The following is a 27,884-nucleotide window of genomic DNA, read 5'->3' on the forward strand; positions in this document are numbered from 1 at the left end:
CAGGATGCCGGGGTCTGTTCATTCCCCCTCCCCTTCCTTGCAAAAAGTGCCTCGTCACCGCTCCTGCCCGCCCCCGCTAGGCTGGAAGAACCGTGGGGTTAGCTGGAAGATTTGGGTATGTGGGGCGGCAAAGAGCTTCCCGAAGCAACTCTTTTGCGGACGTGGAACAGAAGAGGACCGGAGGTCAAGGGTCACGGAGGGGAAGAGAGCCCACGCCAGGATGGGCCTGGGGGGAAGGTCTCTGCGAGGCTCACATGCTGCCTCAACCGGGGACTGGCCAATGGGCGTGGCGGGGCGGTGGCCGCGCTGGAGTAGGCGGGGTCATATCTGCGTGTGGGCGTGGCCTGCCGGCCAGGGGGTGGGGCTTGAGCCGGCCAGGCGCCGGGCCGGGGCGGGGTTTTTTTGCATATCCCGCAGGCGGCGGGCCAATGGGCGGGGCTGGGGCGGGGAGCCGAGGCAGGAGGGGCGCTCCCCCGCCCCCGGAACGGAATCCTCCCGGGAGCGGAGCAGGCTCGCGCGCGTGCATCCCGCACCATCCCCCGGCCCCCGGCCCCGGCCCGCGTCAGACCGCGCTGCCGCCGCCGCCGCCGCCGCCGCCGCCGCCACAGCAGCAGCAGCGCTCGGGGATCCGGGCCCAGCCGGGGCCGCGGGAGGCGGGGGCGCCCGGGCCCTGGATGTCCCGCAGCGCGGCGGCCAGCGTGAGAAGGGCGGGAGAGGGGGGACTCGGGTGGGGGGCGGCGCCGCTGCTGATGTGGCGGAGGGTGGGAGGCGGCCGCGGCGCCCGGATGGAGAGAGGGTGCCAAGACTGGGGAGGGTGGGCCTGGGTGGGGGGTCCAGAACAGGCCCCCACCAAGCCAAAGCTTGAGCGACAGGGGGTCTGGGGCACAGGCCCTCTCTTGCCAAGGCCCTGAAGATAGGGATCTTGGACGTAGACCTGCCCCTCAAAAAAACCAAGGACAGGGGGACAGATTCTAGGTACAACTCCCTGGGCAAGGTTTTGGGGATGGGGTCCAGGACACAACCCCCACATCAAGCCAAGGCCTCCAGGAGGCCATTCCAGACCAGACGCAATCCCTACCCCTCCCTCCCTGAGGTGGTCTCTGAGCACAACAACCCTCTAGGCAAGGTCTTGAGGCTGGGGTCCCTGGGAATGGCTTCCCCACCAAGCCAAGGCCTAGGGGGCATCCCAGGCACAGTCTGTACCCAGGCCTCAGAGACACCCTGGGCACAGCATCCCCCCCAATCCTTGGGCGGCGTTCCAGGAATAGACCCTTCTCAAAACAAGGTCCCTGGGCCTGGGACTCCACCCCCCACCTAGCCTGAATAAAATAGGGAAAATTTAGGCAACCCCCAAAGGCTTGGTCAAGGGTCCCTGGGGCTGCCCAGCTGCCTGGGAGTGGCCCCACCCGCAGACAATGCCCCGCCTCCCCCTCCCGGGTATGGCCCCCCAGGCTTCAGGATTCAGGCTGGGGGTGGGGGCGGCTCCCCAGGGACCCAGCACAGCCCTGTCTGTCTGCAGCGTCTGCGGTGACGGGTGACGGGCGGCTTTGTGTGTGGTACCTGGGGGGAAGGGGGGAAGCAAGCGACGGGAGGTGGCTAGGAGTGTGACCCGGTGTTTGTGTTACTGTGGGGTGTGTGTGTGTGTGTGTGTGTGCGCGCGCGCGTGTGCTGGAGCTGGTGACTGAGGAATCCTGTATGTGTGTCTGCGTGTTGTGCTTGTGGTTGTGTCTCGCAGTGTGCGCGTTTGTGTCTGTGACCCCAGCATTTGTGCGACTATGTGTGTTTGACAGCTGCTCCTTGTGCAGAACCCTGTCACTTTTTAGTGTGTGTTTGTGTGTGCATGGTTGTGACTGCGTGGTTGTGTCTGTGATTACATCTTTTGTGACCCTGGGTGTGTGCTTTGGTAGCTATAACTGTGTTGTGACAGTGTGTGTGTTGGGCGTGGGGTTGGGTGAGTTTTGTGTGGCTGACAAGCTGTGGGTGGAGTTGGGACCGTGTACATGGAGTTGTGTCTATGACTCTATGTCCATGTGCCACTCTCCCACTGACTTGTGAGTGTTTGTAGTTGTGTCCGTAACTGATTGTATATGTGGGTCACGCATATGTCTGTGTGACACACAAGTCTCCCTGCAATTCTGGGTGTGTGTCTGCCATTGTACATGAAGTCACGTTGTGTGTGGTTGTGTAATGGCACTGTGACTTCTATGACGGGGGTTGTGTGCTCATGGCCACATCTGTGTAACAAGGGTTGTATAAATGACTCCATCTAGCTCTGTGTGTTGATGCTAAGTGACTCTGTGCATTTATAGTTGTGTGTGTGTGTGTGTGTGTGTGTGTGTCCCCATGTGCATGCTGGACTGCCTGGGTTTCAGTCTGCGTGATTTGGTGACTGGGTGACTGTCCTGACTGTGGACGTGGCTCTCTCAGGGACCATGTCTCCTGTGTCAACTCAGCTATAAATGCTGTGCCTGGGTCACTGCATTTCTGAGTTCTCTTTCTTCATCACTGTGTGCTCATGATGTGTGAAGTAGAAATTGTGTGCAGATGTCTCTATGTGTGAGATGTGTGTCTGTCCACACGGGGCTGTGATTGTATGCGACCACATGCTTATCCCTGTGACTTGTGTGTTCGCCTGAAGAGAGACTGTGCGTTTCTCTGTGATGGGGTGACACGGTGGGACGTGGGGTGACTGTATCGAGACCAGGGTACATGGCTGGGTAATATGGACACTGATGCTGTGTGACTTTGCCCACGTGGCCATTTCTGAAGTGTGTATGGCTGTGACTCTGAACCGGCAATTGTCTGGCCATCCCTGAGTGTGGCCATCCTTAGGGACGGTTGTCTCTGGTTACCTGCGTGTCTTGAGTGTGCGTGCCTGTGTCTCTAGAAGGCATAGGCCATGGCCGTCGGTGTCTCTGTGTGTGATTGGGTGTGGAAGACCATCCGTGTAAGTGTGGCTCATACCGTGACCGCATGTGTGCCCCCCTGACAGGGTGTGTGTGACTGTGACAGCACGTGACCAAAATGGTGCTTTGGTGTGACCGATACCAGAGGGGCTGGGTACCCGTGTGCCGCTGTGGGCTTGTAGATGATTAAACACACGTGGCTGGATGTGGCTGTGCGTGGCCAAACGTGTGTCAGGTGTGACAGCACTCGTGCCTGTGTGTGACTTGGGGCGAATGGGTGCCCTCTGACTGCCGTGATTCTGTGTGCGTGGGTCTGCAACATGAGTGTCTTGGGCGAGGGCCTGAGGAGTCATGACTGTCGTGGGGAGTGCGCTCCTCTGGTGGGGGGGGCTGTGCCTGGGCCCAGCTCTTTGTATGTGGCTGAGAAGACAGAAGTGACCACATATTTGGTAGCTGATGGGCCCAGATGTTTGTGGCAGTGCCTCGGCAGGCTGGGGCTGGAGATGCGCGTGGACAACGTCCGTGTCTGTGAACGTGGATCTGTGACCAGATGGTTATTGTGGCTGTGACTGTTTATGTGCATCTGTGCGATGCGGTGTGTGTGGCTGTGGTCGTGCCTGTGTATGACCACACGTGGAGAGCTGTGACCAGGTGCCTGGGGCGACTGTAGACATGAGTTGCACGCGTGCATGTGACCGCATGTTTATGTGTAGCCTGGACAGGCGTCTGGAGGTCAAAGCCACTCCCTCCTCACACCGTCCCCTTGCCTCCTGAGACCAGGACATCCCCAACACGTGCCCCCAGAAACACACCTACTCATTCCTAGGCCCTTGCTACCAGGTGGCTGATCTCCTGAGTAACGGTTGCTATGACAACCAGGGCTCTCACCAGGGAGCCTGAGATGGAAGGGGGGGGGGGGTTGGCTGTTGTCCAAAGAGGTGGGGAGGTAGGGGACCGAGCCCCAACCCAAGCCAGTGTCTCACCTTCTCCTCCCTTCCTTGGGCAGGGCGGACCCAAGAGGCCTGAGCAGCGTTTGCCCCCAGCCCCCTGTGGGGCCCTGGGGCCCCCCGAAACCTCCAGGACGGAGCCAGGTGAGTGACCAGGTGGGGCCAGGGCAAGGCTGAGCAAGCAGGTGGGTCAGCCTGACACAACCAGAGCAACTGTCCCTTTGCTCCCACCGCAAAGGCTGCAGAGGCGCAATCACACCCATGAGGGGACACCCTCGAATGTCTTCCCCGCACACTCAGTGACCATCAGTCACACCCTCACAAATACCACTCGTGAACACACTCTCACAGACGACAGCCCCGCGTTCTCAACCGCTGCACTCTCGGCCAGGGACAGGATCTCTTGGACAAGCCTCACAGCTGCACACTGCCACAGGTGACCGCCATCGAAGACCACAGCCATGCCCTCAGGCAGACACACGGCTTGGAAGACGACGGTCATGGCCACGCCTTTGAAAGACAACGGCTTCATGCTCGCCCACATCCTCACAGGCACGGCTCCCAGACACACACGGACAACCACTCTCGCACTTAGATCCCCTTCGGCAACAACCTTCAGGGACCTACTCTTCCAGAAACAACCACACCCTTGGACCCAGACCCCCCCCCTCACGGATAGCATTTCCGGACACACACTTTCGCAGACAGCCACTGTCAGACCAGTGTCCTTCCGTATGTTCAGCCTTCAGAAATACACGCTCACAGATAATGTCTGCATGCTTAGATCCAGACAACGTTCAGGAATACACCAGTTACGCGCATACACACACACAGAGTCCCCATCTGCTGGCAGTGTTCTATCCTCGGTGTCCTCTCGGGCTCCTCCTGGGACAGTCCGTATGGCTTATCAGTCAGAGAAGACTGTCTTAGTCAACACAGACTGTCCCCACCTCCGTTGTGGCCACCTCCACTACCGCCCCTTCCCCTCATGGTTACAGGTGCCCACCGCCCCAGGGGCTCCTGCCTTAGACCAGACACAGTTGTCAGAGGAGTGCATCTCAGAGGCACAGAGACGAGCCCCCAGCCTCCACACCCTTGGGTTCTGGACCTCAGTCCCTGGACCTTCTGTGTCCCCCCCACATTGAACCCAGGCCTCCCACATCCCCCACATCGGACCCGTGCAACACCAGCTCTTGTGCCCTCTGACCGTCTCAGCCCCTGACCTCCTACCCCTAAAACTCCTGGCCTTGTGACCCCTGAGCCCTATGCCTTCTAACCCCCATGCCCTCCAATGTCTCGACTCCCCATTAGTTTGGATCCTCATGCCTCTTGACTGCCACGTCCCCAATCTCCAGACAGCTCAAAGCGGACTCCTGACCCCCATCCCAGACCTCCATGCACCTTTGCCCTATGTTTTTCTTCTGAATCCCCACCGCTGACTCTGGCACGCCCCTGCCTTCCCTTGCCCCGTTTTCCAGCGGCCCCTGACCGCTGCCGCTGCATGTTCCCTGAGTGCCACGCCCTCTGACCCAGGGACCCCCTGACCCTGTAACCCAGATCCCGTGTTATCTGACCCTCCCTGCCCTTGACCTGCGCCCCTGTCCTGTGTCACCAGAAGGGGCGGGCACCATGAACAAGTTACGGCAGAGCCTGCGGCGGCGGAAACCAGCCTACGTGCCGGAGGCGTCGCGCCCCCACCAGTGGCAGGCGGACGAGGATGCGGTGCGCAAGGGCACTTGCAGCTTCCCAGTCAGGGTGAGTGGGCGGGGCGCGGGCAGGGGCTGTGTGCATGCGGTCCCGGGGTGCTGGGCGATGTGGCTGAGGCCCTGGCCCAAATGCGAGAGAGACGACGCATCCCCAAAGAACCCCACAGCCTGGGCCCTTCAAAGTTGGGATTAAAACCCAACACACATTCTCTTGTACCAGGAAGGTATTACCTGGGGAGCCAGGGGACATTCTTCCTTGAGTCACCCCATCCTCTGGGAGCTCACAATTAACAAAAGGCACCGGAAGGCCACAAAAGCCTGTGGTATTTGCACAGCCCTTTACTGTGAAGTGCTTTTTGGTTTAGACCATCACGACTCTTCAAAATGCACACTGCGCTTCCGTGAGGGAGACAGCAGGATTCAGGTTCAACTCCCAACTTAGTCCCTTGCCTGGCGGGGTGACGACAGCCGATTGTCGTAAACCCTCCGTTTTCTTTTCCCTTCCCCTGGAAGCAGGCATGGAGTGGGTGGGAGTGGGGGGGGGTCCATTTGGAAGTGTGAGAAACGCTGGGAAGGAAAGAAAGCCAATAAAGGTTGTGTCACTAACCTGCAGCTGTGGGCACTCGAGCTTGATGTCATCGGGAAAATGCTGGGAAATAGAGCCATCCCCCCAACGGGGTAAGGAGGCTGGGGTGAGCGCACCCCAGCTCCCATGGGTCGTTGGCAGACCGGTGCTGAGGCCCGGAGACGCAGACTCTGGCCCCTAGAAGGACGGGAAGTAACATGTTAGGGCCAGGTATAGAGGCAAGATGGGAGTCAGAACTACCCGCTAGCCTCAGTGTCCTCCTCTGTGTATCTGGGATGGGAACAGAGGACCCACCTCGCAGAGTGGCGGCACCGTGAGTGAGTTAATATGTGTGATGGGCTAGGGGACATTGGGTGACACGTGGCAGCTGCTCGGGAAACACTAGGCGGTATTGATTACTGTGCTGCTTTCCTGTCCTCCCGTCTCGTCCCCACCAAGTACCTGGGCCACGTGGAAGTGGAGGAGTCCCGGGGGATGCACGTGTGCGAAGACGCTGTGAAGAAGCTGAAGGCGGTGAGTGAGGGCCGGGCCGGGAGGGGGCAGGGCCGCACCGGAAGAGGCAGCCCTGACCAGGCCCTCGCTCCTCCTCCCCCACCCCCAGATGGGCCGGAAGTCCGTGAAGTCTGTCCTTTGGGTGTCGGCCGATGGGCTCCGAGTGGTGGACGACAAGACCAAGGTAGGAGGCTCGTGGGGGGTGGGAGTGGGCCCCAGTGGGCCCCCTCTCCTCACCCTGCTTGAATCGGGGCTCAGGACACCTTCCCACCCACCCCCTTGATGTCCCTCCCTCCCGGACCTTCTAGGCCATGTGCTCCTGCAGCATCTTGGCACTCCTCATGGTCGTAATTCAGGACCGAGTCCTACAGTTACCTGTGAGCTGGGCAGGTAGTGGGTGTGGAGCCGTCGCCTTCGCTCGCATCCCTGCTCGCCCACATATCTGCGGGGTGACCCAGAGTGTGAGGTTCAACCCCTCCGTGCTTCAGTTGCCTCATCTGTAAGATGTGGATAAACGTGGCCCCTACCCTTACGTGAGAAGGTGTATGCACGCTGTGTAACTGTCCCTGGGGCAGCATATGTGCTCAGATCAGTGGATGTTAGCTGTTCCGTGTTTATTGTCCATGTTCCCAGCCAGACGGGAGCATCCCGGGGCCCGGACCTGAGCATCTGTTTGCTCACCATCGACTTCCCTGCACAGAGACTGCCCAAGGAGGCGGCAGCACAGGGCAAGAGTCAGGTTACCAACTGAACAGGATGGACACCTTTGCACACGCAGTTCCTTTACCCTGAAAGACTGTTCCCTGCCTTTTTGCCTGGTTAATACTTCCTCCAGGGGTGCCTGGGCGGCTCAGTTGGTTAAATGTCCGACTTCGGCTCAGGTCATGATCTCGCGGTTCGTGGGTTCGAGCCCTGCGTTGGGCTCTGTGCTGACAGCTCAGAGCCTGGAGCCTGATTTGGATTCTGTGTCTCCCTCTCTCTCTGCCCCTCTCCCGCTTGTGCTCTCTGTCTCTCTCTCTCTCTCTCAAAAATAAATAAAACATTAAAAAAAAAATACTTCCTCCAGGAAGCTTTGCCTGGTTCCTCACCAAGCTGTGTCAGGCACCCGCTCCTGACCGCCACAGGTCCCTGCACCTCCCCCACCCCGGCCCTGGCCCCTCGCCTGTGCCTCTGTCTGGTGATGGGCCTGATTCCAACACTAAGCCGGGAGCCCCGTGCATGCGAGCAGGGCCCACTGCCGTTTCAATGAGTGCAGGGTCCCCACCCCGTGCGGAACAGGACAGAGAGCAGTCGCTAAGGGGAGTGCTGAATGAGTACATGAAAGATAGTTCAAGTTCCTCTCCTGGTTTCCCTGGCCACCTTCCAGGACCTGCTGGTAGACCAGACCATCGAAAAGGTCTCCTTTTGTGCCCCTGACCGCAACCTGGACAAGGCTTTCTCCTACATCTGCCGTGACGGTACCACCCGCCGATGGATCTGCCACTGTTTCCTGGCACTCAAGGACTCTGTGAGTATCACCGGAGGAAGGATCACTGGGAGGAAGCCAGGCTGAGTCTTGTCTCCCTGGAGTCGGGCCAGTCACTCTCCCCTCCCCTCCCCTCTCCTCTCTGTGCCCTGTGTCCTCACAGCTCCTAACTTAGAGGATTATGGGGAAGCTTGCGTGGGTTAATACCAAGTATTTGGAATGATGGCCGGACATCAGAAGCGCTCAGGGAAACATTAGTTATCGTCCTCCTCATTATCAGTGGTTCTTCATATGTCTCTTACTTTTCTTTTTTACGAGGGTCGTATGCATATAGTAACATGCACAGGTGGTCCCGGCACAGCTCCGTAAAATTCTTGCTTACATAAAAACCCCACCCAGGTCAAGTTGTAGAGCGTTTCCTGCCCCCAGCAGGCTCCCTCCGGCCCTTCTCAAAGATACCCCACCAGGTCCTCCTGCTTCTTTCAACCTTGATTCATTGTGCTTGCAGTTCTTTACATTTGAGGGGGTGAAGGCCCGCTCTGAGAATCTGATGAAAGCCGCAAATGGACTGTCTTCTGTGATACAGTCTCACAGTTAGGATTCTGAGGCTCTGACGGAAAACCCCCAGCTGTCAGTCATTTTAGTGAGATAGAAGTTTGTTCCTGTTTCATGTGAAAGACATCCAGAGGCAGGCAGGGCAGGATTGGTGTGCTTCTCTCTGCTCATCAAGGGCTGTGGCCTCCCCTCCATGATCCAAAATGGGTGCACATGCTCCAGCCTTCACATCTTCATTCCAGCCACATGAGGGAGGGAGGCATGAAGAGGGGCACGCCCTCTCCTTTTGGGGAGTCACGGGACAATTACATCCCGTTGGACATCCCTGGCTGCAAAAAAAAAAAAAAAAAAAAAAGGTGGAATGTATAGTCTTTATTTTGTCCTGTTCCCTGGACCCTGACCTCAGACCCCACCCAACTTGATAGGAAGGCAGTCTCAGCTGCGTACATTAGCCAGTCTTCAGTGGCTGGCAACAGAAACTAATCTGGCTAACGTAAATCCAGAATAGTGTGATAGGAGGCATCTCACAGAATCGAAGGACAATCAGAGCATTAAGCATCAGAAAGGTCAGGGAGCTGGGCAGCCTGGGGACAGAACGTCAGGGGACAGTTCCTTTCACTGCATTGCTGCAGAAATGAATCCAGCCTCCCAGTGTCGTGGGTTAAAATTCCAACAAGAGGGCATGGGATTGGCCTGGCAATGGGTCACTGCCCACCCCTTGGTCAGGGGAGGCTGGAGCACACAGCCTGACATACCCAGTGTTGAGGGGGAGCTCCCCAAAGGGAATCCAGGGTGCTGTTATCAAAAGCAAGAGGAACGGATACCGGGCAAGTAAAACGACATGCGTCCCTCTCAGATTCTAACAGTATCCCCCACAAGGATTCCTTCATATTTCAGAAATCCCCACTCCAGGAGTTCTGAACCCCCAAAACTAGTTAGTACCCCCAACTTCCTCACTCGTACACACAACTCCAGATCTCAGAACTGGGGGAGAAAGATAAATTTGAGCATGTCAGGATTGATTAGTCAGTACTGATTATGGCTGGCTGGGGGGCTAGCATGGAGATACGAGAAGCCCAGAGCCCATAGCAACTGCTGTTTCTTGGGCATAGTGTACCAGTTGTAGCAGTTATCTGTGGCTGCGTAACAAATTGCCCCAATGTTTAGCGGCAATCAATTATTATCTCTCGGGGGTTTTGTAGGTCAGGAATTTGGACAAGGCTCAGCTGGGTGGGTCCAGAGTCGGTCATGGCTGTTACAGTCTGGAACACCAGGAGACTGGCCGGACGTCTCCCACTCTTCATGTAGTCTCAGGACCTCTCCAGAAGGTCTCTCCAAGCCTGGAGGCTTCGGGAGGGCTGACTTCTTACACGGTGGCTCAGGGCTCCCAAGTGAGTTAAAGGAGCGAGAGAGTGAGAGCCCAAGCTCGCGCCAGGAGGAAGTGCTGTCGCCTGTGTGGACTTAGTCCTGAAGACCACACGGCATTGCTTCTGTGATATTCTGTTTGTCCAGGCAGTCACAGAGGTCTTCCCAGGCTAAGGGGAGAGAACACAGACTCCATCTCTGATAGGGGAATGACATAATTCTGGAAGAGCGTGTGGTTGCCAGAAACTTGTTGTGGCTATTTTTGGAAAACACACTGCCATGTGGCTAGTGTGGATTCAGTGTCACCCCACCTAAATGTGGGACGTCGGGCACAAGTGGCTTCCCTCTCTGGGACTCAGTTTCCCCCTCCATAAAACGGAGATAATAACAGTGGCTGCTGACAGGTGTGTTGGTGAAGCCTGTATATTATGGTCACACACAGAAAGTGTTAAATAGGGTCCCATAACAAATGTCCAGTAACTAGGAGCGGTTGCTTTCATGTGACAAGTACTTGGGGCACCTGGGGCCGGTCAGTCAGTTAGGTGTTTTGGCTCAGGCCATGATCTCACAGTTCGTGAGTTCCAGCCTCGTGTCAGGCTCAGTGCTGACGGTGCAGAGCCTGCTTGGGATTCTCTCTCTCTTCTCTATGCCCCTCCCCTGCTTGTGCACTCACTCTCATCCCCCCCCCCCAAAATAAATAAATAAACTTAAAAAAAAGAAAAGACAAGTACTTGAGGGTGAGAATCCAAGCAAGAAAAGAGTGTGACCTTGTCTGCAATTGCTTTCCACTCGTGAGCCTCAGATTTTAAGCATTAAGCAATAGGACTCCCAGGATTCCTCAAAGTGATGCTTTATTTTTTGAGGTGCAGTTCACATAAAATTCACCATTTTAGTGGCTCAGTCAGTTAAGCACCCTACCTCAGCTCAGGTCATGATCTCACGGTTCGTGGGTTCGAGCCCTGCATCAGGCCCTGTGCTGACAGCTCAGAGCCTGGAGCCTGCTTCGGATTCTGTGTCTCCCCCTCTCTCTGCCCCTCCCCTGCTCATGCTCTGTCTCTCTCTCTCTCAAAAACAAATAAACATTAAAAAAAATTTTTTTTAATTCTTCATTTTAAAGCATACAGTTCGGGGCGCCTGGGTGGCTCAGTCGGTTAAGCGTCCGACTTCAGCTCAGGTCATGATCTCACGGTCCATGGGTTCAAGCCCCGCGTCGGGCTCTGGGCTAATGGCTCAGAGCCTGGAGCCTGTTTCCGATTCTGTGTCTCCCTCTCTCTCTGCCCCTCCCCGTTCATGCTCTGTCTCTCTCTGTCTCAAAAATAAATAAACATTAAAAAAAAAATTAAAGCATACAGTTCAATGGCATTAGTATACATGCAATGCTGTTCACTAATCATCTCTAGTTTCCAGTGTTCTCATCACTCTTTTTTAATATTTATTTTTATTTATTTATTTATTTGTTATTTATTTATTTATTTATTTATTTTTGCAAGAGAAAGCAGGGAGGGGCAGAGAGAAAAGGAGATAGAATCCAAAGCAGGCTCCACGCTGTCAGCACAGAGCCTGATCCATGAGATCATGACTGAGCCAAAATCAGGAGTTGGATGCCTAACCAACTGAGCCACCCAGACGCCCCTCATCACTCCTTTTTTTTTTAAATGTTTTTATTTATTTTTGAGGCAGAGAGAGACAGAGCATGAGTAGGGGAGGGGCAGAGAGAGAGCGAGACACAGAATCTGAAACAGGCTCCAGGCTCTGAGCTGTTAGCACAGAGCCCGACGTGGGGCTCAAACTCACAGACTGTGAGATCATGACCTAAGCTGAAGTCAGATGCTTAACTGACTGAGCCACCCAGGTGCCCCTTATCACTCCTTTTTTTTTTAATGTTTATTTACTTATTTTGAGAGAGAGAACAAGCTGGGGAGGGGCAGAGAGAGAGAGGGAGAGAGAGAATCCCAAGCAGGCTTTGCGCTGTCAGCGTGGAGCCCAGTGTGGGGCTCGAACCCACAAACCATGAGGTCATGACCTGAGCTGACATCAAGAGTCGGACCCTTAGCCGACCAAGCCTCCCAGGCACCCTTACCATCACTCCTAAGAGGGACCTTATACCCATTAAGCAGTCACTCTCTGTTCCCCACACCCACCTCCCCAAGCCTGGTAACCGCTAGTCTGCTTTCTGTCTCTCTGGAGTTACCGCTTCTAGATAGTTCATGCAGATTGAATCATACAGCCTGCGGTCTTTTGTGACTGGCTTCTTTCACTCAGCAGAATGTTTTCAGGGTTCATCTGTGTTGTAGCGTGTGTCAGTACTTCCTTTTTCATGGCTGAATAGTATTCCATTGTATGGCTCTATTACAAGTTGTTTGTTCATCCATTGATGGATGTTTAGGTTGCTTCTACCTTTCAGATATTGTGAATAATGCTACTGTGGACATTGCTGTGCAAGCATTTGTTTGAATAGCTGTTTTTAATTTTGGGGGGGTCTGTACTTAGAAGCTAGATTGCTAGATCATACAGTAGAGCTACGTCTAACTTTTTGAGGAATTGCCAAATTGTTTTCCGCAGCATTTTACATCCCCACCAAGCAATGTACAATGGTTCCAATTTCTCCACATCCTAGCCAACACTTATTATTTTCCTTTTTTTTTTTAATTATAGCCACCCTAAGTAGGTGTGAAGCGGTATCTCATTGTGGTTTCGATTTCCATTTCCCTGCTGACTAATGATGTTGAGACTCTTTTTATGTGTTTATTGGCCACTTGTTTCTCTTCTTTGGAGAAATGTCTATTCTAATCCTTTGTCCATTTTTTTCAACTGTTTGTCTTTTTATTGTTGCGTTGTAAGAAATTTATATATTCTGGATAGTAGATTCTTATCAGTTCTATGATTTGCAAAAATTTTCCTCCATTCTGTGGGTTGTCTTTTTACTTTCGTGGTAGTATCCTTTAATGTACAAATTGTTTTTAATTTTTTTTTTGAGAGAGAGAGAGAGGGTGCAAGTGAGCTAGGGGCAGAGAGAGAGAGAGAGAGAGAGAGAGAATCCTAGGAGGGGCAGGGGAAGGTGGGAGAGAGAGAGAGAAGCAGGGTTCACCCAAATTGGGGCTCAAACTCATGAACTGTGATATTATGACCTGAACCGAAGTCAGATGCTTAACACTGAGCCATCCAGGCACCCTAAATTGTTTTTAATTTTTATGAATTCAGCGTATCTATTTTTTCTTTTGTTGTGTGTGTGTTTGGTGCCATAAGAATCCATTGCCAAATCTAAGGTCATGAAGATTTACTCCATGTTTTATTCTAAGACTTTTATAGTTTCAGCTATTACATTTAGGCCTTTGATCTATTTTGAGGTAATTTTTGTAAACAGTGTGAGGTAGGGGTCCAACTTAATTTTTTTTCCCTGTGAATATCCATTTGTCTCAACACCATTTGCTAATAGAACTATTCTTTCTCCTTTGAATAGTCTTGGTACCCTCACTGAAAATCAATTGACCATAAATGTGTGGGTCGATATCTGGGCTCTCAATTCTATTTCATTGATGTGTATGTTTATCCTTATGGCGGTATCACATTATTTTGATTACTGTAGCTTTGGAGTACTATTTTATTTTATTTTATCTTATTTTATTTTCAATATATGAAATTTAGTGTCAAATTGGTTTCCATGCAACACCCAGTGCTCATCCCAAAAGGTGCCCTCCTCAATACCCATCGCCCACCCTCCCCTCCCTCCCACCCCCCATCAACCCTCAGTTTGTTCTCAGTTTTTAACAGTCTCTTATGCTTTGGCTCTCTCCCACTCTAACCTCTTTTTTTTTTTTTTTTTCCTTCCCCTCCCCCATGGGTTTCTGTTAAGTTTCTCAGGATCCACATAAGAGTGAAAACATATGGTATTTGTCTTTCTCTGTATGGCTTATTTGACTTAGCATCACACTCTCCAGTTCCATCCACGTTGCTACAAAAGGCCATATTTCATTCTTTCTCATTGCCACGTAGTACTCCATTGTGTATATAAACCACAATTTCTTGATCCATTCATCAGTTGATGGACATTTAGGCTCTTTCCATAATTTGGCTATTGTTGAGAGTGCTGCTATAAACATTGGGGTACAAGTGCCCCTATGCATCAGTACTCCTGTATCCCTTGGGTAAATTCCTAGCAGTGCTATTGCTGGGTCATAGGGTAGGTCTATTTTTAATTTTTTGAGGAACCTCCACACTGCTTTCCAGAGCGGCTGCACCAATTTGCATTCCCACCAACAGTGCAAGAGGGTTCCCGTTTCTCCACATCCTCTCCAGCATCTATAGTCTCCTGATCTGTTCATTTTGGCCACTCTGACTGGCGTGAGGTGATATCTGAGTGTGGTTTTGATTTGTATTTCCCTGATAAGGAGCGACGTTGAACATCTTTTCATGTGCCTGTGGAGTACTATTTTAAACAGTTAAGTGTGAATGCTTGGGGCACCTGGGTGGCTCAGTCGGTTAAGCGTCAACTTCAGCTCGGGTCACGATCTCGCCGTCCGTGAGTTCGGGCCCCGCGTCGGGCTCTGTGCTGACAGCTCAGAGCCTGGAGCCTGTTTCGGATTCTGTGTCTCCCTCTCTTTCTGCCCCTCCCCCGCTCACGCTCTGTCTGTCTCTGAAAAATGAATAAACCTTAAAAAAATTTTTTTTTAAAAACTTCTAAAATTCTTCAAAAAAAAGTGTAAATTCTTTTATTTTGTTCTTTTTCAAAATTCCTTTGGCTGCAATTCTGGGTCCTTTGCAATTCCATGTGAATTTTAGGATCAGCTTTGCTGTTTCTGCAAGAGCAGCTTTTCTTATTTCTTCAAGAGTCTATTGGGATTCTGATGGGATTGCATTGAATGTACAGACCACTTTGGAAATACTGCTATGTTAACAATATTAAGTTTCCAAATCCATGAACATGGGATGTATTTCCATTCGTTTAGGTCTTCTTTAATTTCTTTTAGTAATGTTTGGTAGTTTTCAGCACACATGTCTTTCACTTCCTTGGTTAAATTTATTCCTAACCATCTTACTGTTTTAGATGCTGTTGTACATGGGATTGTTGTAGCTTCATTTCTGGGTTGTTCACTGCTGGCGTATATAGATATAACTGATTTTTGTGTATTGACCTTATATCCTGCAACTTTGCCAAATTCATTTATTACCACTGATAGTTCCTTTGTGGATTCTCTAGGATTTTCTATATATAAGATTTGTCATCTGCAAATAGAGATGATGTTACTTCTCCCTTTCCAATTTGGATGCCTTTATTTCTTTTTCTTGTCTAATTACTCTGGCTAGAACTTCCAGTACAACATTGAAAAGAAGTGATGAAAATGGGCATCCTCATCTTGTTCCTATTCTTATGGAAAAGCTTTCACTCTTTTACCATTGAGTATGATGTTAGCTGTGAGTTTTTCATGAAAATCCTTTATCAGATTGAGGAAGTGCCCTTCTATTCCAAGTTTGTTGAACTTTGTTTTATCATGAAAGGATGTTGGATTTTGTCAAATGCTTTTTCCCCATTAAGGAAGATGATCATGTGGCTTTTTTCCCTCTTTCTGTTAATGTGTATTGCATTCACTGGTTTCAGAGGTTGAATCAACCTTGCATTCCTGGGATAAATCTCACTTGACCTTGGTGCATAACCTCTTTACTCTGCTGAGGAGTTCAGCATGCTAGTATTTTGTTGAGAACTTCTGTTCCCAAGTTTATCTTTAAAAGGTGGCTGAGGGGCGCCTGGGTGGCTCAGTCGGTTGGGCAGCCGACTTTGGCTCAGGTCATGATCTCGCGGTCCGTGAGTTTGAGCCCCGCGTCGGGCTCTGTGAGCTCTCTCAGCTCAGAGCCTGGAGCCTGTTTTGGATTCTGTGTCTCCCTCTCTCTGACCCTCCCCCATTCATGCTCTGTCTCTCTCTGTCTCAAAAATAAACGTTAAAAAAATTTAAAAGAATAAATAAATAAATAAATAAATAAATAAAAGGTGGCTGAGCATCTTGGTTAGGAAACAGAAGCTAGGTTGATCTCATGAGAATCCCAACCCTGCCACTCACTTATAACGGGTGTGTTGACTAAGGCTCAGTTTCTTCATCTGTAAAACAGGCTCATAAGCATGTCCATCTCCTGGCATGATTGTGAAGATTCCAACAAAGGGTGGACAGATTTAAAGTGACACCTATGTGGTGTTTCCCTGTGCTAGGCTCTCGGGCCGGCTTCCAGTGCTATGTGCCTCCTTGCATATATTAGCTCATGTAATTCTTGCAACAACCCTGCTAAGTGAGTGCTGTTAGGGCCCACATTTTACAGACAGGGAGGCTTAGGCACTGAAAGGCAGAGTGGTGTTCTTGAGAACACGCAGTTGGAAAAGTAGGAAGCCAGAATCAGTGTGGCCTTGGAGCCTCTTAAATATGTACTCAAGAGGGGTGCCTGGGTGGCTTGGTCGGTTAAGCATCTGACTTCGGCTCAGGTCATGATCTCACGGTCTGTGAGTTCGAGCCCCGCGTCGGGCTCTGTGCTGACAGCTCAGAGCCTGGAGCCTGTTTCAAATTCTGTGTCTCCCTCTCTCTCTGCCCCTGCCCTGTTCATGCTCTGTCTCTCTCTGTCTCAAAAATAAAATAAACGTTAAAAAAAAAAAAAAACTTTATAAAAAAAATATGTACTCAAGAAATGGGCTGTTTTTGTTTTCATTTTTTTTTTTAATTTTTTTTTTCAACGTTTTTTATTTATTTATTTTTGGGACAGAGAGAGACAGAGCATGAACGGGGGAGGGGCAGAGAGAGAGGGAGACACAGAATCCGAAACAGGCTCCAGGCTCTGAGCCATCAGCCCAGAGCCTGACGCGGGGCTCGAACTCACGGACCGCGAGATCGTGACCTGGCTGAAGTCGGACGCTTAACCGACTGCGCCACCCAGGCGCCCCTGTTTTCATTTTTTTTTAAGAATTTAACTTTTTTTTTTTTAAGTTTATTTATTTATTTATTTTGAGGGAGACAAAGAGAGCACAAGCAGGGGAGGGGCAGAGAGAGAGAGAGAGAGAGGGAAAGAGAGAGAATCCCAAACAAGCTCCACACCACAAGTACAGAGCCCGACATGGGGCTCGAACTCGCGAAACTGAGATTGTGACCTAAGCGGAAACCAAGAGTCGGACGCTTAACCGTCTGAGCCACCCAGGCGCCCCCACCCCAGGTCATTCTCTTTTGAAGTAAAATTCCCACCCCCACCCCCCAAAGAACGGCCACTCTTTGACTTTTTTTTTCACGGTAGATGAGTTTTGCTGGTTCTCGAACTTCGCATAAATGGAGCAGGACGGCACTGCTCTCTTGTTTCTGGCTTCTTTCCCTCAGAGCTGTCATTTGTTTCCGTCCCGGTGCAGACCACACGGAGGCCCCGGGGTGGGGTGGGGGCGCTTGTCGAGGATCACCCGACACCCAGCCGCGGGGAACCCAGGGCGTCTGGCGTCCGGCCTGCACAGCACAGCGTCTCTAAGCCCGCGCGGATCTCCACCCACAGGGCGAGAGGCTGAGCCACGCGGTGGGCTGTGCCTTTGCCGCCTGCCTGGAGCGGAAACAGCGGCGGGAGAAGGAATGCGGGGTGACGGCCGCCTTCGATGCCAGCCGCACCAGCTTCGCCCGCGAGGGCTCCTTCCGCCTGTCGGGCGGCGGGCGGCCCGCTGAGCGAGAGGCCCCCGAGAAAAAGAAAGGTGGGTGCAGCGCAGAGGGCAGGGCTGGGCACAGAGTGGGCCCCGGGGGTGGGGGGGTGGGGGTTGGGGGGGGGATGGGGGCTGGGGATCCAGTGTCGCTGCGGAGAGCTGCAGAGGTACCGGGACTCTGCAGTTTACAAAGCAGAGCACCAACCACAAAGTTTGGTTCCAGTTTATAAAGCTCACTTGGGTTTAAGGAGTTCTTTGGGCAGTGTGCTGCAGGCCACAAATCACAGCAGAGCTCCCGGCGCTTCATTATGAGGCATTTCAAACTGTGTATCCGGGCCGGCTAATGGGTTGTGAAGTCAGCTTGGTGGATTGTGGCTTGCGCTGAAGGAAAAAAAAAAAAAAAGAGAAATAGAAAATAACAGATTAGCTGAATGTAGTAAGGGTAAGTGTAGTTGAATGATACTATTATTTCAGTATATATATTTGCGTGTGTGTGTGTGTGTGTGTGTGTGTGTGTAACAGGTTACCGTGCAAAAGGTATTTCTTGCTCTGGGTTGCCATCAAAAGGGTTTAAGAAAATACCTGGTAAGGGGCACCTGGGTGGCTCAGCTGGTTATGTCGGACTTCAGCTCAGGTCGTGATATCTCAGCCTGTGAGTTGGAGCCCGGCGTGGGGCTCTGTGCTGACAGCTCAGAGCCTGGAGCCCGCTTCGGATTCTGTGTCTCCCTCTCTTTTGGTCCCTCCCCTGCTCATGCTCTGTCTCTCTCTCCCTCTCAAAAATAAACACACACACACACACACACACACACAAAGAAAAAAGAAAACACCTGGTAAACTCTAACATTGTACGTAAGTGGCAAATACTTCGTAAGTTCTAAAACTGTGTTCTTTTTTTTTTAATTAATTAATTTTTTTTGACAGAGCACGAATGTGCCCACCTGCATGTTGGGGCGGCGGGGGGGGGGGGGGGAAGAGGGGCAGGTGGAGAGGAAGAGAGAGAATCGTAAGCAGGCCCCACACCCAACCCAGAACTCGATGGGGGGCTTGAGCTCATGAATGTGAGATCATGGCCTGAATCGAAATCGAGAGTCAGATGCCTAACTGACTGAACTGCCAGGTGCCCCTGAAACAGTGTGTTTTTTTTTTTAAATATAAGCATACTGTGTTCTGAGTCACAGTGTAATTTTAAGTTTATGTATTTATTTTGAGAGAGAGAGAGCTGTAGGGGAGAGTAGAGTAGGGGCAGAGAGAGAGGGAGAGAGAATCCCAAGCAGGCCTCACGCCGTCAAGCACAAAGCCTGACATGGGGCTCCACAAACTGTGGAGATCATGACCTGAGCTGAAACCAAGAGTCAGTCTGTCATTTGACTGACTGAGCCACCCAGGTGCCCCCACCCCCAGTTGTGTGTGTGTGTGTGTGTGTGTGTGTGTGTGTGTGTGGATTCTAGTTTTTTAATTTTTGGAAAACACTGCTTAGAATTCATAAAGAACTGGGGCACCCGGGTGGCTCAGTCGGTTAGGCATTCAACTCCTGATTTCGGCTCAGGTCACGATCTCAAGTCTGTGAGAATGAGCCCCTCGTTGGGCTCCATGCTGATCATGGAGCCTGCTTAAGATCCTCTCTCTTTCTCTCTCTCTAAAAAAAAAAAAAAAAAAGAATTGACAAAGAACTTACCATGGGGAACTGACCCAGATTAAAGGAGACTAAAGAGATTTGACAAGTAGTAATAAACACAAGGTATGGTGACCCTGAACGCTGAACTGGATTTTGGATTATCTGTGTCTATAAGGGACATGATTTTTTTAAATTTTTTTTAATGTTTATTTATTTTTGAGAGAGAGAAGAGACAGAGACAGTGCAAGAGGGGCAGAGAGAGAGAGAGAGGGAGACACAGAACTCAAAGCAGGCTCCAGGCTCCAAGCTGTCAGCACAGAGCCTCATATGGGGCTCGAACTCATGAACCGTGAGATCATGACCTGAACTGAAGTCGGATGCTTAACCAACTGAGCCACCCAGGTGCCCCCAAAATTAAAATATTTTTAACTAAAATAATAATAATAATAAAATATTTCTAACTAAAGAGCTAGGAAAACAGAACTTTTTATTACTTAGAATATTAGAGTGTACAAAGTATGTTTCTTTTTTTTTTTTTAATGTTTATTTATTTTGAGAGAGAGAGAGAGAGCAAGGGAGCAGGGGAGGGGCAGAGAGAGAGGGAGAGACAATCCCAAGCAGGCTCCATGCTGACAGCCTGGGGCTCAGTCCCACAAACGGTGAGATCATGACCTGAGCTGAAATCAAAGAGTCGGAGGCTTAACCAACTGAGCCACATGGGTGTCCCCAGAGTATGTTTCTATTTATAAATAACATGACCATTTGCAAACCTCTTGACAATTTACAAAGCTCTTCACAGCTTACAAAATATTTTACAGTTTACATCATCTATTTTTTTTTATATTTATTTTTGAGAGAGAGACAGAGACGGAGAGTGAGCCGGGGAGGGGCAGAGAGAGACACACACACAGAATCCAAAGCAGGTCCAGCCTCGGAGCTGTCCGCACGGAGACTGACATGGGCTCAAACTCACGAACTGTGAGATCACAACCTGAGCTGAAGTCCAATGCTTAACCGACTGAGCCACCCGGGTGCCCCTTCATCATCTATTTGAATTTGTAAAGTATTTTACCATTCACAAAGCAGATACGAAATGAAGTTAACAGAGGGCCTGATCCAGTGTATGATGTTTTATATTGTTTACAAATGAACGCACTGGGTACACAGTCCTTCACGGTTCACAGGTATTTCTTTACTGTTTCTAGAGGCTATTGGAATTTACAAAACATGTCATTCGCTTTAGAGTTTGCAAGCGGTTTTACTGTTTCCAAAGGATGTTATGGTTTCCAGGTACTTTGCATTATAGAAAGCACTTTACAGCTTGCACAGCAAAATGAGAGTTCACGAAGTATGGTATGATTTGCTGAACACATCACCCAGCATTTTGCTGTAGATGCCCCGATTTACAGTCTCAAGGCACCTCACTTGCCCTTTGACAAAGAGCTCTTTCCAATTTAGGAGTTGCGAACCAGTGCACTTTTCACAGTGTTGTTTACCAAGCTTTTGTCAGATTCTAAAGCACTGAACATTCGCTGCCTCAACTGACCCTCTCAGGAGGCCTCAGGAGGGCAGTATTAGGGGTGGTTACCCCAGGTTTAGTCGGGGAAACTGGGGCTCGAAAGGGAGGGGGCTTCCTGAGATCCCCCAGTAAGGTGGGGACAGAGGTGATTTCCTGGTTCCAACCTGCCCCACGTGGTTCAAGCTGCCCCCAGCCAGGTCTGGGTGAGAGCCTCACCGCTTCCACCTGGAAGATGGGAGAAGCAGTGCTGGGTGACCTCCCTACCTCTCTGGGCCTGAGTTTAGTCTCCGATTTGGGCTGCAGCTCGGGTGAGGCCCTGATTGGAGGATGGGTGTCTATTTGTGTTTTGACAGGGCTTGGGCGGGGGGAGGGTCCCTGCCTCTGAAGATCCCACCTTGTACTAGGTGGGGAGACCAGGTACCCCCAGAGGACAGAGGGCAGTCCCAGAGTGGACAGGATGGAACAAGCTGGGTCTAGAACAGTAGGTAGCAACGGGTGGGAGGGGCGAAATAGTTGAGGTGGGAAGAATGGTAGGAAACAGAAAAGACAGAATGACAGGAAGACGGCGTGATGTGGAGAGAGCAGGCCAGAGGGAGAGACAGGTTAGGGCACTTGTCTGGGACACCGACTCTGGGGTCAGCCTGCCCCTTCCTAGCACTGTGGCTTGGGCAAAGTCACGTACCATTGAGAGGCCTCAGTCTCCACATCTGTAAAATGGGGATAGCGGTCATATCGACCTCATCGGGTAGCTGTGAGGCTCGAATCACTGACTGCTTGCAAGCATTTGGAACAATGCCTGATACATTCATTATGCACCAAATAAGCGTTCGTTAAATTAATCAGAAAGGGAGACAGAAGGTCTCAGAGAGAAAAACAGAAGAAGCAGCAGAGAAAGCCAGATTGGGGGCAGAAACTAGCGACGCAGAAGGTTGGGCTGGAGGAGGACTCCCGAGAGCCTCCTGGGGCAGGCGGTATTGGCTTGGTGAAGATGAGAGGCATTTCAGGGCTCTTACCAGCCTGTCGCGAGGAGAGGACACATTGGGTGAGGAAGGCAGCGTTGGAGGACGATCAAGGGGGCCGGGTGGGAGAGGAGCAAATGCCCCGGTGGGGTATCTAACCGCCTGTCCCCCGCCTTGTCTCCAGCAGAGGCAGCAGCTGCCCCATCTGCGGCTCCTGGCCCTGCCCAGCCTGGGCATGTGTCCCCGACGCCGGCCACCACATCCCCTGGGGAGAAGGGTGAGGCGGGCACCCCGGTGGCTGCAGGCACCAGTGCAGCCGCCATCCCCCGACGCCACGCCCCCCTGGAGCAGTTGGTTCGCCAGGGTTCCTTCCGCGGGTTCCCAGCACTCAGCCAGAAGAACTCACCTTTCAAACGGCAGCTGAGCCTACGGCTGAATGAGCTGCCGTCCACACTGCAGCGCCGCACTGACTTCCAGGTGAAGGGCACAGGTGAGCCCGTGTCTCAGTGGGAAGAACATCAGGATCAATACCATACCACCCTCTGTAGGAGGCAACAGATAGAGAAGAGGTGGATGCACCTTGATTGATTAGCACTGTCTGCCACGGGAAAGGAAAGAGGGGTGGAACACGTCATGGTTGATTAGCAGTGTCGGCCACCATGGGGGAGGGGTAGTGCAAATATGATCGATTAGCAATGTCTACTAATGGCAAGGAAAAGCAGAAGGATGGCATAAGCCATGATCAATTAGTAATGTTTGCTCTAGGTACGGAACCGAGAGGTACCTCACACATGCACGCGTCATGATTGATTAGCAAAGCCTGCCATGGGTTCCGGGGGAGAAGAAAGCTGCCTAGACGCCCCTTTTTGCTCAGGAGGAGACTGAGACTCCATAGGCTAATGCTCCCTCCAAGCATTTGGCCAGAGAGACATGAGATCTGACTAGGTGAAGGATACAGGCTCAGGGTAAGGGAGGATTGTGATGGGTTAACGGCGTCCGCCCAGGGCAGGGAGAATAGAGTGATGGCATATGTCATGATCTCCTTACAGTGCCTGCCATGAGCAAGAAAAAGGAGCGAGGCGATACACCATGTGATTAGTGAAGGTTGCCATGGATAAGGGAGAAGAGAGAGCAGAAGTTCTGTTGTGCCCAAGGAGAGGTTCCCAGAATTTGGCCAGTGGAGACATGAGGTGAAGGGCACACGTGAGCACGGGGATCAGGGGTCACGGAGCATAGTGATGGATTTGTGATGTCGCTGGTCGGCAGAGGATCAGGCAGAAGCAGCACCCCCATCTTCCAGGGACAGTGCTGAGGGAAGCGGTGACACGTCATCATCTATTAGCAGTGCCTGCCCTGGGCAGTGATAGGAGAGGCAGTATAGCTGTTCTGTTTTTCTTGGAAGGAAGATGGAGTTACAAGGACCCAGCATTTGGCCAGTAGAGCCATGAGGTTTGGCCAGGTGAGGGGGACGGTGAGCAAAGAGGTGAGTGGGAAAAACGCGTCGTGCTTGATTACTAATGTCTGCCATGGGCCAGGAAGAGGAGAGAGGTGGCAAGTGTCATGTTCTCAAAGCAATGTCTGCCACGAGAGAGGGGGAAGAGAGGTGGCATGGTGCCATGTTCTGCCCCAGGGAGGTGGGCAAGCGGGCTGCCTCTCCTCCCAGCTGTTGGTGAAGTCACGTGGTCTGGCCCGCTTTCCTGCTTCCATATGCCAGATCGGAGACACCCACCTCTCCTGGCCTCGGGGACTGGCGTGGGAGGCGTTGATCTGCGTCCAGAAGGCTGGGCTGCTCGCAAAGGTGACTGCTGAGCAGATGCCAGTGCTTGCCGAGACTGACGCACACGCGCTCCGTGTCCCGCCGTGTCCCTCGGCCTTCACACAGCCTCGCGTTTGCTGTCCTCATGCACCCTGCCATGACGCACCCCCCAGGCCTGTCAGACACGCTCCCTGAGAGGTGGCAGGCTCCCCAGGCTTCAGGTGGAAGCTTCACGCGCCCGTAGCCAGTCGCACACTTGCTCGGATGTGACCTGCCCCCCCCGGAATTTTCAGATTCACACAAGTCACTCTGCCGCAGGTGCCACACACAGAAGTCACACGCTCAATGTGACTCAAAAGTCACACCCCCTCTTGGGTGTCACAGAACCAGATGTTTCCATTAACACACACTTAGGCACGTGTCCAGATACCCCACGCAGATCGGCGCACACTCACAAACCACACACCTGGATTCGCACACACGTGGAAGTCGCACCTGCAGATTCACGCACGCTTGCAAACACATTCATACGTCACACGCGGCTGCCTGGAGTGGCTCACGCTTGGGAATCACAGGACGCCACGCGCCTGGATCTCGGTCACACTTAGATGCCAGGCCCTCAGAAGCTGCACACCTATTTGGACTACAGTCATCATAGACTTGACCTAGAAACCACACACCCTCCCACCTGGGCACGCCCCTGTCACACCTGCTAAGTCCTCCAGCCCATTTCTTTCTGATGCTCAGTGGGGCATCGCATGTGCTCCCTTGGAGACGACCGCTTGCTGAGATGTCACAGGCTCTTGTCCCACCACACTGGCGTTTCTCTTGTCTATTTGGATGGCACTTTTTTTCATCCCAAGCTCTCATGAGGCCACCTCACCTGTTCAGTGTCCCCTGTCTTGCTGGCACAGGTGCATCTCTAGCTTCATGATGTGTGTAATAGGCCAGGCCAGGTATGGTGGACAGGGCGCCCCCCCCTTCTCCACCCAAAGGAGGACGAATGATCCCCAGCCACCGCACAACAGTGTGGCCAACGTTCATCCTGACTCATCAGAGCTCTTGCCATGTATGTGGTCGGATGTATTTTTTAATTAATATATATTGTCGAACATTTAAAATATTTCTCCTGATTTGTAGCCACACACAGATTTTTTTTAATGTTTATTTTTGAGAGAGAGAGAGAGAGCACGTGCACACACACGAGTGGGGGAGGGGGCAGAGAGAGAGGGGGACAGAAGATCCAAAGCCTGCTCTGTGCTGACAGCAGAGAGCCCCACACAGGGCTCAAACTCATGAACCACAGGATCGTGAACTGAGCCGGGGTCGGATGCTCAACGGACTGAACCACCCAGGTGCCCCACTATACACAGATCATGATGTCCTCCTTGGTTTGGGACCCCAACCACCAAAATGTCACGTACCTCTTGGCTGTCGTACCACTCAGATGTCACGCACACACAAGCACGGAGTTAGCACTTTCATGGCCCCGGCCATTGATTACTGCAGAGTAGACCCACGACCTACACACCTGTGAGGGAAAGGACCCCAGGTGGTGAGAGAGGGCCACCTAAGGGCACGGGGTCAAGGGTAGGGCCTGGGCCTCTTCTCTGACCTCCACCCTTCCCTGACTTCCCAGTGCCTGAGATGGAGCCCCCTGGAGCCAGTGACAGCGACGGCATCAATGCTCTGTGCACACAGATCAGCTCGTCTTTCGCCAGTGCTGGAGCACCGGCACCCGGGCCACCACCAGCCTCAGCAGGTAAACTCTGCCCCTCCCTGCAGTGCCCCCCTGCAGTGCCCCCCTACAGCCCCTGCTCCACTCAGGGAGTACCTCAGACACTCCAGGAACCTTGGAATCCCACGGGCTTAGAACCACGGATCATCTAAAGGCTATGGGACCGTCCTGGCACCGTGGCATCAGTTTAGAGCCTTGGATCGTCTTAGAAGCACAGGGTCTTCTCAGAGCCATGGGCTCATCCTAGAACCATGAGATAACATTAGAATCATGGGGGGGGCCACTTCAAACCACGGGATCAATTTTAAACTTTCCTGTCCTAGAACCATAAAATTGAGACACCTACAGCTTCAGAATCACAGGATATTAGAGTGTCCAGTTCTGGAACCATGAAACCTTGGCATCACCTTAGAGCCATGAGCTTGTTCTAGAACCATGGAAGCACTTGGACCTGCACTATCGATTTAGAATCTTAGAAAACACAAGCTTAAAACCATTGAACCTCACTCACTAGGTGAGACCTGTCCATGCAGTCTTTAAATCTTAGCCTCCTAAAACAATACATTGTCAAAATACCAGAATGAACGGTGGTATTAAAAATCTTTAATAATGGGTTTGGCACTGACCAATCAGAAGGGAAGCTGGGCTGGTGCCTGTCAGTCTTGCCTGTGCTTTTCCATCTTAGGGCCTTAGAATCTCAGAACTGTACTTTCTTAGCACTTCAGAACCATGCCCTGGTCCAGGATGGTTAAGCCACTTGCCCCAAAGTCAACACAGCTAGTGAGGAGCAGAACTCGATTCAAGGCACGCAGCCTGGCTGCAGACTCTGATCCCCAGGCTCGGGTTCTCTTGGCTGCCGCCCATGCCCCTCAACTGCCCGTTTCCTCCCTCTAGGGACTTCTGCCTGGGGTGAGTCCTCCGTGCCCCCTGCACCGGCCTTCCAGCCTGGGCACAAGCGAACCCCTTCGGAGGCCGAGAGGTGGCTAGAGGAGGTGTCCCAGGTGGCCAAAGCTCAGCAGCAGCAGCAGCAGCAGCAGCAGCAACAGCAAGCGGCCTCAGTGCCCCCTGTGGCCCCTGCCCTGCAGCCCTTTCCCGCCCCCATGGGGCCCTTCGACGCTACACCTGCACAGGTGGCCGTGTTCCTGCCGCCCCCACACATGCAGCCCCCTTTTGTGCCCGCCTACCCGGGCCTGGGCTACCCGCCCATGCCCCGGGTGCCCGTGGTGGGCATCACACCCTCACAGATGGTGGCCAATGCCTTCTGCTCAGCCGCCCAGCTCCAGCCCCAGCCAGCCACCCTGCTCGGGAAAGCTGGGGCCTTCCCACCCCCGGCCATGCCCACTGCCCCGGGGGGCCAGGTCCGCCCACGCCCCAATGGGGCACCCTGGCCCCCAGAGCCAGCACCTGCCCCGGCCCCCGAATTGGACCCCTTTGAGGCTCAGTGGGCAGCGTTAGAAGGCAAACCTGCTGTAGAGAAGCCTTCCAACCCCTTCTCGGGCGACCTGCAGAAGACTTTCGAGATTGAACTGTAGCCCGAGCTGCCCTGCCCACCCCAGCATCTCCAGGTGCCCACACCTGGGAATGGAGGCCCAACCTCTCCCTAGTCCCGCTCCCTGGGGCTACGCCCCACCCCCCAACACCCCTTCTAACCGCCCCCCCCCGGAACCACCCCCCACAACCACTACAGAACCGACATTGTAACGCCCAGGTTGTGACAGGATGGGATTCAGGGACGGACCAGCCTGGCTAAGGGACCCATTTCACTGCCAGACTTAGGCTGGTGGTGCCCTTCCTCCCTTCCCCCAAACCCCAGACACAGCGGGATGGCCACCGTCCCACTGAGTGCCCTCGGTTCAAGCTACATCTCCCAGTTTCTGTTGTTGACCTTCGACCTTTCAGTGTTGGGTGGGATGGAAAAGGGAGGCCCACTTCGGGGCTCTTCTGGACCCCACAGGAGTGCCCACCCCAAGTCTGGCCGTCCCCTTCCAGACACAGCACAAGCAAAGGGCTTCCCTCTGCCCACCTGCTGCGTTCACTGCCAATGCTGTGCTCACCCCTATCACCCCTCTCCCCCACTCGGGGGCCCACATCTTCCTTGGGCCAAGGTCTCGTGGGGGCAGGGGCCAAGTTGGGGGCCCAGGAGTTGGGGTGGGGGGAAGAGGAAGGAGATGCTCAGTTACCTCACGTCAGTGCCCGCTGGGGAAGGGCCCGGGAAGAAGGGGGGGGTGCCTGGCGGGTACTTTTCTATCTTTTATTTCCAGATTTTTTTGTATCTAAACTCACAGATTTGTATTATACAAGGACAGCCAATAAAGGAAGACTATAATGGTGCCCCTCGGACAGCAGGGTGTGTCCAGGGGGGATGGTGTGGTGACAGAGCCTTTCCTCCTGAGTCATCTCAAAAGCAAGAAAAAAGGGGGGGGGGGTGTGTCCCTGCACAATAACCTCGGAGCTATGACATGGTCGCAGGGAATGCTGACCTGGCACGTGAGAGGTGAGTATTAAAGGGGACCCAAAATTAATCACCCCACTTTCTAACTCTTACAGATTTTGAACCAAGGAATTTAAAACATTGTATTTGGCTGGGAGTAAGTTCAGTATTGAAATTTTAAATAACCACGTTTGGA

At 52.6% G+C, this 27,884-nt stretch overlaps 1 protein-coding gene across 2 annotated transcripts; it reads left to right on the forward strand.

Moving 5' to 3' along the window:
* Positions 1-613: 613 nt before the first annotated feature.
* Positions 614-27,665, forward strand: NUMBL (NUMB like endocytic adaptor protein). 2 transcript variants are annotated; one of them, XM_042969810.1, is made up of 10 exons: positions 614-698; positions 3,913-3,997; positions 5,469-5,608; positions 6,584-6,658; positions 6,747-6,821; positions 8,004-8,144; positions 17,532-17,721; positions 21,948-22,253; positions 25,159-25,281; positions 26,152-27,665. In XM_042969810.1, the coding sequence occupies exons 1-10, from the start codon at positions 675-677 to the stop codon at positions 26,787-26,789; spliced, it is 1,797 nt and encodes a 598-aa protein (XP_042825744.1). In that variant the 5' UTR covers positions 614-674; the 3' UTR covers positions 26,790-27,665. The 2 variants fall into 2 exon arrangements, with proteins under 2 accessions (XP_042825744.1, XP_042825745.1); XM_042969811.1 differs by lacking the exon at positions 614-698 and adding an exon at positions 1,490-1,556 and having other exon boundaries at positions 26,152-27,664.
* Positions 27,666-27,884: the final 219 nt, after the last annotated feature.

Source organism: Panthera tigris, chromosome E2 (genome assembly GCF_018350195.1).
Source record: "Panthera tigris isolate Pti1 chromosome E2, P.tigris_Pti1_mat1.1, whole genome shotgun sequence".
NCBI classification, from domain to species: Eukaryota; Metazoa; Chordata; class Mammalia; order Carnivora; family Felidae; genus Panthera; species Panthera tigris.